General features: G+C 44.7%; 1 protein-coding gene and 1 non-coding gene across 3 annotated transcripts; both read left to right on the top strand.

The window, feature by feature from the left end:
* Window positions 1-36: 36 nt before the first annotated feature.
* On the top strand, window positions 37-4,005 carry CCDC115 (coiled-coil domain containing 115). Of its 2 annotated transcripts, none has more exons than XM_007087865.3 (5): window positions 37-196; window positions 271-374; window positions 472-554; window positions 1,156-1,302; window positions 3,068-4,005. In XM_007087865.3, exons 1-5 carry the CDS (start codon window positions 86-88, stop codon window positions 3,178-3,180), a joined length of 558 nt encoding a protein of 185 aa, XP_007087927.2. In that variant the 5' UTR covers window positions 37-85; the 3' UTR covers window positions 3,181-4,005. The 2 variants fall into 2 exon arrangements, with proteins under 2 accessions (XP_007087927.2, XP_007087928.2); XM_007087866.3 differs by having other exon boundaries at window positions 42-196; window positions 1,171-1,302.
* Window positions 4,006-5,058: 1,053 nt separating this feature from the next.
* TRNAE-UUC lies at window positions 5,059-5,130 on the top strand. Its single transcript has one exon. It is a non-coding gene; the product is annotated as a tRNA-Glu (tRNA).
* The last annotated feature ends 6,158 nt before the right edge of the window (window positions 5,131-11,288 follow it).

Here is an 11,288-nt window from a genome sequence, read left to right as displayed (position 1 = left end):
GCCTATTGGCTGTCATGCCGGCATGGCGAACGGCGATTGGACGACCTGGGAAGAGGCTGGTTCCAGACCTCAGTACCTTGGGCCGATGGCTGCGCCGGACCTACGAGCGGAGTTGGACTCGCTGCTTCTGCAGCTGTTCCAGGACCTGGAAGAACTGGAGGCGAAGCGGGCGGCACTGAACGCTCGGGTGGAGGAGGTGGGAGGCTGGGGAGGGAGGGCGAGAGGGCATGCGGAAGTAAACTGAGTTTCACCGCTCTCCTCTCATCTCAGGGCTGGCTCTCGCTCTCCAAAGCTCGCTACTCTATGGGTGCCAAATCGGTAGGTCCCCTGCAGTATGCCTCCCTCATGGAGCCCCAGGTCTGCGTCTACACCAGGTGAGGAGCTGTGCATGCTGGAGCGGGTGGGCGCTGGGGTCCAGGCTGGGTCCAGGCTGGGGCCTCCAAATGTCGACCCTACCTTCTCGTTCTTCAGCGAGGCCCAGGACGGACTCCAGAGGTTCTGGCTGGTGAGAGCCAGCGCCCAGACTCCAGAGGAGGTGGGGCCCCGAGAGGCAGGTGGGTCCCCCTCCCTCCCCCGCTTCTTCCCGCCTGGGCGCTCTCCAGATGTCAAAAACAAAATGTACAGGATAATTGAGGAGATGATTTTATTAAGGGTGTTGCGATGGAGAGAGCGGCCCAGATTGGAGGATCAGAATGTCTCAGCAGGGTAGACAAGTTTCAGATGAGGTCCTTTACAGTTGTGATAGTTTTGCAATCAGGGTAGGTTTCAGTCAGTTGGACAGAAAATGTTTATATGTCTAACTACCTTAGAGGGACAAAATTCTAATCGCAATCACTTACGAGAGGAATGGGGAGTTGGAGGTTCTGTCTGGCCTTTCAGCATGTTCAGGCAAATGAGAAAAGTCAGTGTGGTTCTGTCACAGGTTAACAAGGGGGTCATTTGCTGATGTTATGAGAGTCTTGAGAAAGAGTGGTCAGGGCCTCTCATCTGAGTCACAAAGGGAAGGGTTGTTCTTTATGGTAAGCTGCTTTCTGGAACATAAATGGTTGGGGGACTTTTCCAACCATCGGTTTTTGTCAGGATCATGAGCTCAGATCAAGTTCAACATTGTCACTGAGAAGACAAGGAATACTTAATGAAACCCCCAACCTCCAGTCTTTCTTTACCCAGCTTTGCGAAGACGCAAGGGTCTCACCAGAACCCCAGAGCCAGAGTCCTTCCCAGCCCTCCGGGACCCTCTGAACTGGTTTGGAATCCTGGTTCCTCACAGCCTACGGCAGGCCCAAGCCAGCTTCCGGGAGGGTGAGTGGATCCTCTACTGGAAGGACTTGAGCACTAATGCCATGACACGGCTGCGCTTAATCTGCAAAGGGTTTTCCAGGTTTTCTCCAGCAGACTTTTGTTGTACACCTGCTGTTTTTTCAAAAAGCATTTGCTGGCTGTTGGTAGTGTTCCAGGCCCATGCTAGGTGCTGGGGATACAGCAGGAAACAAAAGGGATAAACACCCCTCATGGAATGTTTATTCTGTTGAGGGGAGAAAGAGAACATGCAAGTAAATAAGTAAGCCCTATACATAATACCAGGTAGGGGATTGTTATGGAAAAATAAGATAGGGTACAGTGGATGGAGTTGGACAGGAGTGGGTAGAGGAGTTATTTTATGAAGGGTGGTCTGGAAAGGCTTCTCTGAAGAGATGGAGAGAACTTTGTGGGTGATCTGGGGGACTGGTGTTGTTGGCAAAAGTATTAGCCAGGGCAAATGCTTTGAGATGAGATGGTGTTTGAGATGGCAGAGAGGAAGCCAATAGGTTGGAGTGGAATTAATGCAAGGGGTAATGCCAGGAGCTGAGGTCAGAGGGGGGCTGGGCCAGGTGATTTGAGGCTGTGTAGACCCTGATGAGGACTTTGGCTCTGAACAGAGGGAGGTGCACTGGACCCACAGAGTGGTAGGAAAGTTGTGGGTACTGGGTGGGAAAAGACAAGAGCAAAGGGAGGAAGCAGGTGCCAGGGAGCAGCCATGCTTGAGATACAGGTGAAGGCTGTGAAGGAGGGGGTAAGTGGTGGGAACCTGTCCGTTTTGAGAGTAAAAGCCACAGGATTTGCTGATAGATCAATCTGAGAGTAAGGGAAGGAGAGGAGTGAAGAATGAGCCCCTAGATTCCACCTGGGGATTCCACCGGAGCCAGACCACCTGGGGACTGAAGCTGCCCTCACCTGTTGTGAGAGGGCTGCAGAGTTGCAGCAAGGGTAAAGTCAGGAGTTGGGTGTGAGTGTGTTCCCAGTGCTGGGTGGTGGAGACTTTGATCAGGTGTCTGGGCACACGCAATCTGGAGTCTGGAAGAGACCTGGCCTTGAAAGAGCGATTTGGGAGCCCACTGCATGACACTGGTGTTTAAATTCTCAAGCTGCTGACACACGGCATTAAAGCTGAGATCAGCAGAGGGCCTTGGAGTGTGGAGAGGAGATGGGAAGAGATAGGGGAGAAACCAGATGAGGAGACTGAGAAGCAGTGGTGAGGCAGGAGCATCACCCAGAGGGTAAGGGACCCCAGAAGAAAAGAAGAGAAAGTGCTTCCTGGAGGGAGGTGATCAGATGCATGGCCAGCTCTGCTGTTAGGCAGGTAGGCTGAAGACTGAACTGGCCAGTGGACTAGGTAGCATGGAGGACCCAGATGACTTAATAGAGGCGTCAGGCAAAAGCCACCTCGATGTGGATCCAGGATGTGGAGCACTCTTGGAGGCAGAGAATACAGATAGAGGGAGAGAACAGTGAAGTACTGTGATAATGAAGGAAAGAAGGAAGGAAATGAGGGCATGCAACAGTGTTATGATCTGTGAATTTTTAGTTCTTGATGGGTGATAGTAAGGGGGTCAAGGAGGTCTGTTGAAGAGGTAGAATTTTGTGTGTCTGGTGAAGTTCTGAAGTAGCCAATGCAAGGCTCTTCCTGGAATATTTTAGGAATAGCATGGAGGCCAGAGTTCTGGAGCCTTTCCAGTCCCTGGGGATGTCCCCTGAGTCATGTGTCACATCACAGATACCATGGTGACAATCGTATCTCTTCATTTAGGCCTGCAGCTGGCTGCAGACATGGCCACCCTTCAGATCCGCATTGACTGGGGTCGAAGCCAGCTCCGGGGGCTCCAGGAAAAACTCAAGCAGCTGGAGCCTGAGTCTGCTTGACCTGTGACCAGAGACAGAGGAGTGAGCGCAGCTGTTCCTTCATGTGGCTGGCTACCTTATCTCAGGCCTTCCTCCTTCACAGATTGCCCCTGCCCCTATTCCCAGCTAATCCCTACTACTTAAAATTTCTCTGGTTTGCATGTTTTCAGCTTTGTTAGATGTGAAAGTTTGAAGAGGCAAACTGATTGATGTTGAAAGTCACTACTGTGAAACCACTTCTAGGCTTGTATTCTCCTAGGACACAGTCATGTGGGGCAGAGGGCAAAGCTGTTAGGTTAGTTCATATTAGTAAATAACCAGAACATCCTCGTGGATATATCAGCTGCAGTTTCTTTACAAGATGCAATACTATCCAGCTAGTGGCAGGGGAGGGCAAAAAATGGGTGCTTCAGTTTCACTAGATTCTCAAAACTGATTTTGATGTAGGAAAAAAAACCAAACATGGATAACAGATCGGGACAGCATGATTCCATGTCAATAAAAAACACAAACACCCGAGTAGATAGGCAGTCCTTGACAGGTTTTAAGCCAGAAAGTAAAAAAGATTTGACTTAGATTTTCAAGGGAACTCTAGGAAGGGAACTCCAGGAAAAGACCTTTCAGATTTTTAAAAACCTTCCTTTATCTTTACAGAAGTGAGACCAACCCTCTTAATTTTTGAAGGTCCAGTTGTATTTCCTGTGATGGGAACTGTGTCCATGCTTCATTTTCCTGCTGGGTTGTTGGTATTTTTAGCAGTTTCCAGGAGGTAATCTTTATGTTTGGGGAAAATTAATCCTTTGTTCATATACGAAATATAAATATTTTTCCCAATTTGTCTTTTAACTTTGCATATGGTGTTTTTTTAAAGCCTTTATTATAAAATAAAACACATTAAACTGCACAAAATAATTGAATAGCTTAATGAATAACTAAGGTGAAAGCTGTAGTAACCATCACCCAGCTCTTGTATTTTTCTTTTTAGTCAGTTTTCTTAATAGAGTTGAATTGATCAATCAGCTGTTTTATGATTTCTGGACTTGGGGTTGTAATTGATGTGATAAAGGAATTCTCCAGTGTTTTCCTCAAAAACTTTCAGTTGAGGTACGGAGTGAATCTTGCAACCAATTTGTCTTTTCTACCATAGGTCTACATACATATATACATTATGTTGATTAATCTACCCCTACCGCTTTGAGATGCCACCTTTTATTCTTTCACTTAATCCCAGTGTATACCCCTACCATATTTTGGACTTCTATTGTTTCATTGATCTTACTGTCAGTTAATAATCCTTGAGCCTTTCACATATACTTTAATCGCAGTGGTCAGATTTGTGATTGGATTGGGGAGAATGTTTGTTTTGTTTTTGTTTTTGTCACTTTGAGCTTAAGCTGTCCGGGAAAAGCCTGTTGGAAGCACTCAAAAGTAATGTAGAGAAATTTCAGAACAAAATACGGCTGCTACCAACGAAGAAGCTAAAATAAGATACCACAATCCGTTCTTGCTTTTCACGGAAAAGATATCAACGTGGAACTCCGGTCCTAGAAGGGGTCCTTTATTTTAGATGTCAGTAAATGACCGTTTATTGTTTGGAGTTGGGCTTCAGGTGTGCCTGCAAACGCGGACTGTGAAGACCTAAACGCTCGGCAATCTGCCCTGGCCCTAGTCCTTTAGATTTCCGGGACCAGGAGTTCCCGCCCCTGAGGAGGCCCGGATGTTCCCACCCGGGGGCCGAGTCTTGAGAAAGGGGTCTTGAAACTGGGGCTGGTGGAGCTGCAGTCAGAGCGAATCTCCATGGGCGGAGCGAGCCCGGTAGTGCGCCGCTGTTGTGTGGGAGTGCACATGACAAATTGACAGAAGTGATGTATACGAGATGAGAAGCAGGTTAGCGCCGACTCCCATATGGTCTAGCGGTTAGGATACCTGGTTTTCACCCAGGCGGCCCGGGTTCGACTCCCGGTATGGGAAAAGAGGTGTTGTTTTGTTTCTTCAATTGGCTGGAATTTTGTTTCTTCTCCCAGTGGAACACCTCAGATAGAATTGGGCATTTCTCTCTATTTAAACCTGGAGAAATTGAGGCCCAGGGAGCTCTGGGCCCCAGCTTTCTGTATTTTTAACGAAGTGTCAATTTTCACCATATCAGTAACTGTTTTCTCTATCAGCAACTTATTAATTATAGAAGATACCATATACATTATAGAAGTGAATACTATTATATTTAAATATTAAATAATATTTAAAATATTCAAAATTTATTGTCAATCTCAGTGGAGGGTGACCACTGTCTGGCCCCTCCCACACACCTCTGGGTAAGGACACCCTCCAGGAGGAAGGAGGGGCTGGGTGGAATCAAGACACTTGCAGCCTCTGCTCCAGAGACAGTCCAGAAGCTGGGCTGCAAGGGTTGGAGCTGAGTCTCTGGAGAAGCACAGGATGAAGTGCATGAATGGACTGGAGAGAGCCAGTTGGAAGAAGTCTCTGACAATTTAACTTTCTCTGGTCTTGTGGCCGCTTTGTTTGCCGAATGGTCCAGTGGTTAGAGTTCCGTTTTTTTTTCACCTGAGCAAGCCGGTGTTCCCCCTACCCTTTATGAAAGTTACTTAAAACTTTAAAATAACCCCTCACTCAGCACCCCCCCCCCCCCACGCACGTGCACAATTCCCATCAAAAACTACAAACATGAGTCACTAAATGCCTTCCTCAATTTTCCACCTCCTTTTCTCTGGTTCACTTAGTCAATCCAGGGAGGTTATGTGCAGGTCCTGCCTTCAGGAGTAGACCACTACACTAGTTTATTCATTCACACATTTTGGGGGGAGAAATTATTTCTATTATCATATTACTTTAAAATATTACATGTTAAATATTAATATTATATGTAAATAAAAATATATAATTAATATAATATTAACATATTACATGTTAAAATAGATACAATGGAGTTTGGAAGTCATCACTCCTGTCTTCACAAGAAAAAAAGCTGAATAAACTAAAATTTAACAACTCTTCTCAGATCCATGAGAAAACTGAAATCACAGGGCAAATTGCTGCTTTGAAACCTGGAAAGAAGAGTGAATACAGAGAGTCATAGTACACCAGGCTCAGAAGCCGCTGCTGGAGCCAGCAACAGGTAGAAAAACTTAAAGGCTAGTCGACCCTGCTGAGAAAAAAAGTCTCTAAAGGCCTGATATACAAGGGAAGCCATTTTATTTTATTTTATTTTATTTTATTTTATTTTATTTTATTATTTTAAATTTTATTATTTTACTTATTTTGACACGTTTAATATTTATTGTACTTTTGCAGAACAAGAGTCCTAGGTAGTTGCTACCTTGGTGGCTTAATTTGGACAAAAATAGCCAAGAGGCATCGATTTATTACTATAGCAGATTTAACAGTGACTCACTAAATTATTTAACGGAAGCATTTTCTAGAAAGTATGGATCTAGTCACATGCATACTAGAATAGGTGAAATATAAGAACACCATATACATTTTGTACAATGCGCTTTTAGTTCTCCACAGTTTTGTTTGGTATAAAGCAAATGTAACTTGGCTCTGATATAGACCATTATTGATATGATTTTCAAGTTTTTCAGTGTGGGAAAGTGTGGCCCTCCTCAACATGGAGCCCATAACACCCCCTGGGCAGGTTCAGATTCAACTCACATATCTGTAAATAGACTAGAAATAGCCAATCAGGTGAATGCTGGTTTTCCTCAAATGAAAACTGAAAAGAAGAAGAAAAAGATTTTGCCAGTTGCATCAGTTTGCTACTCCATTTGGAATTTAGGCATGGATCCACTGGCCATGAAACTCAGAGTCAGAGCCCTCAGGAAAACTGGAAGAAATTCTTTAGAGACAGCAAAATAACCACACAAGTCCCCCCCGTCACACACACCACAGACACTCCTTACTTACCACACTCACACACACACATGCACACACACACACATACACACCACATGCACTGCCCAGCTCATACATGTCACACAGAAACACACGTTCACCACACCCACACCAGACACATACCGCATATACATCACATATATACCACACACATGCACACATACCCTGCATATCAAACTTCCATCACATATACACATACCTATAGTACACACACTCTTACTAATACACACCACACATACTGAACACACAGGCATACCATACATATACTAGAAACACACCAATATATACCACATATATACTACACAAAATAGCACACACTCACCAATCAGGACACATATACACCACAAATATTGCAAATAGCACATATATAACACATGTACCACATATATGCCAAACATTCACATGATATATAACTCACAAACAACAAATACACACACAAATGCACACCAGCAAATCTGCAAAACAAACATCAACACCACACATATCCACACACCATACGTAACACACACACACACCACATATGCATGGCACACATACACAACACAAACACCACACAAATACCACACACAGCACGCATGTCACACAAACACCAAATAAACACACACTACATATGGAGAATAAACACGCCAGAGATACACCACCATCACAACTCACATCCCATACATACAGCACACATGAACACACATAAACCTTCTATATAGCACTGATACACCATGCACACTCCACACGCACCACACGAATACCATTAGCACACACACACCACACATATGCCACACATATCATACATATAAAACACAGAAAAACACTTAAATCACAGCCACTTTAAACAGATGCCACACACACCACACATATAACCATACACCGACACGCCACACATTTACCAAATGAGATATCACATAGATATACCACACATACATCACACAATAACCACACATACAGAACACTCACTCCACAAGTAAAACACACCAAATAAACTTAACAAATCCATACCACACACTGCACATGCCATACATATACCGCAACACAGCACACACATCACATATACACCACACCTATATTTCACACACACATTCTGCATACTTACAACACAAAAGGAACTGTTACATCATGTGTATCCTGCACACGCACCACATAGTCTGCCTTCACACAACATGCATCACAAATATGCCAAATATACAGACTACATCTATACTACAACAAGCCACACATATACCACACACGCAGCACATATCACACCTTCACCACACATACAATACACATATGCCACAAATACACACACAAACACACTTCAAGTACAACACACACTATCCAGAGGTACCACAAACACACCCCACATTCCCCACACAATAACCAGGTACTTATAACATTCACACACACACACACACACACACACACACACAATCTTCCACATGCAAATCAACACACAACTCATACAGCACTGCCACACCACCCATATACCCCATACACCACCCATATACCCTTCACAGACCACACATAGACTCCACACACACATACACACACACACTCCAAGCACATACATGACACATGCACTACACAACCCCCAACATATAAAATAACTATGCACCCAACACAACCCACACTTGACAAAAACACCATAAACACACCACTCACACACACATCAGAGACACAACATCTACAGCATACAGACCACAGGCTGTACATACCATACACACAACACAAACCAGAAATACCAGAAACAACCCCACGAAACACAAATCAAATACATACCATGGAGACAACCACTATTATCATGCATATGCCACACTCAATGTACACACACGACACAGAACACACACAGGCCAAATGTACACCACACAGATAACACACACACGAGATATATATTACACACTCTGCACACGGACCACACATTTACCCCACACACAACCTACACATACACCACACACAGGCAATGTACATATTACACAAAGACTGCCACAAAACACAGCACTCACACAGTCACCACAGACACACTACACATATTCCACACACAAACATACACCACACAAACACCACTCACACCACACATACGCAAAACTCACAAGAGGATACATGCCCCAAACACAACATAGCTACACTATTCATGCACAACACATGTATCATACACACGCACTACACGCACACGTAGAACTATTAGGATGCACACACCACATATGTGTCACACACACAACCTGAACCCACACACCAGGTAACACTGCACATGCAGCACACACAGACTCCACACACCCTGCTCACACAACACACATCAACAACATGCCCACATGCAACACGTGAACACATGCGACACTCACACTGCATACATAACACACATACAACACACACCACGCACACACGCCATGGACCCCCAAGCCAAGCATACACCACACACACACCACATACAACACCCTTTCACCACATACCACACGTACATTACACATTCAAGACGCATATTTCAGAGACACCACACACACAAAAGACGTGCAGCCCTTACACCACACATACCACATGCACCACGATTTCCACACGTACGTGTGACACATCGACCACACACACATACCTCACATGCACCGATCCTCACCACACAGATACTACACGTACCACATATACCACATACGCACACCGCACATAAACCACACACATGACATACAAACCACTCAACACACGCAGAACACATATTCCACACAAACTCCCACACATGTTTGCCACCAAAAACTATACATAACCACACGAACGCCACACATCAGCCACCTGACACCACACATACACCAGGCAAATATTAGCACATGCACCACACACTCACCACACACACTGCACTGCTAACACATACAACACATAAAAGACACAAAAAACCTCACACATACACTATATCCAAGTGTATACCACACACAAATCATAGACCAGCTTTTAACCAAAAATATACTGGGCACACACAAATAGCACGCGCACACTTCATATACACCACAAAGACCACTCATGTCTCACACGCCATACGCACAACACGCATATTCCACACACACAATACACACATACGTGACACACATTTGCCATGCGGACGCTACACATACATGACAAGGAAGCCACATACATATCTCACAAATACCACACATACCACAGTCAAGCCACACTCACATGACACGCACATAATACACGCACCATGCCTATATCACACACCCACACAAACACATGCACACACACACACACACACCACAAGCCATACGGCACATAATGAACTCAGCACACACACCACCCTCACACAAACATAAGCACTAACGACACATATAATGCACATACATCACACACGCTCCCCACCCACACACCACATAAACACCACAGCCATCACAAAAATACCAAACACACATACCAAATATACACCACACACAACAAACACATTCATCTCTCACACTCACACCACACATGCAGCACACACCCCAAAGACACAGACCACACATACAACACACACGCACAGAGCATGCCACAAAAATACCACCAACACACACACAAAACAGATACTTGGCAGACGCCTCACATATAACACTTCCACAAACACACAGGTGAAACCAAAGGAATATGTCACACACACACACCACGCATATGCCAAATATATACCACACATGCCACACACACACACAAAACAGTCAACCCACAACTCCACACATATACCATACTCACAGCGCACTTTCACAACACCACACACTTACCATATACACACATAGTAAAGGTATATCGCACACTCAGTCACCACAGAGATACCCACACACACCAAACATACACCACACACAGACACCAAACACCATACATACATCACAACTGGCATTTAAATAAAAACCTTAAAAAACATTCTCTACTAGCCATAGGGAAAGGCCCCATACTTAAGTGCCCAAAGCATTACTGTGCTTCAAGTGACAGTCTTGTCCCTCATAGACATATGGAGTAACACTTTCCCCACCGCCTCTCTGTGTAGATACTTGTGCTTTACTGCTGAAAAGTACCCTTTGCTGCAAGAGGGTTTTAGAAAGCTTCTTGGGGATGTGTAGTCAGAAGTATTCTTAAACACTTGTGTAGAAGCACCAGGAAATGGCCTAGTGTTAGGTGCCTAAAAGTACAGTGGCATTATTCATGCAGCTTTCAGTGTAGATCCAGTAGGAACTTTTGTTCAAACCCTCTATATTTGCACAAGGCAACGTCCATGTTCTTAACTCACAGAAAAACACTTTTCTTAA

The sequence above is a fragment of the Panthera tigris genome, chromosome A1 (assembly GCF_018350195.1).
Source record: "Panthera tigris isolate Pti1 chromosome A1, P.tigris_Pti1_mat1.1, whole genome shotgun sequence".
Taxonomy (NCBI): domain Eukaryota; kingdom Metazoa; phylum Chordata; class Mammalia; order Carnivora; family Felidae; genus Panthera; species Panthera tigris.
The sequence above is the reverse complement of the archived record's forward strand: the minus strand, read 5'-3'. Positions and strand labels throughout refer to the sequence as shown.

Bases quoted from the DNA above. Each gene is read 5' to 3' on its own strand.
- CCDC115 (XM_007087865.3), top strand. From the start codon at position 86: ATGGCTGCGCCGGACCTACGAGCGGAGTTGGACTCGCTGCTTCTGCAG. The intron at 375-471 runs GTGAGGAGCTGT...CTCGTTCTTCAG, and splicing joins CAGGTCTGCGTCTACACCAG to CGAGGCCCAGGACGGACTCC. The intron at 1,303-3,067 runs GTGAGTGGATCC...CTCTTCATTTAG, and splicing joins CCAAGCCAGCTTCCGGGAGG to GCCTGCAGCTGGCTGCAGAC.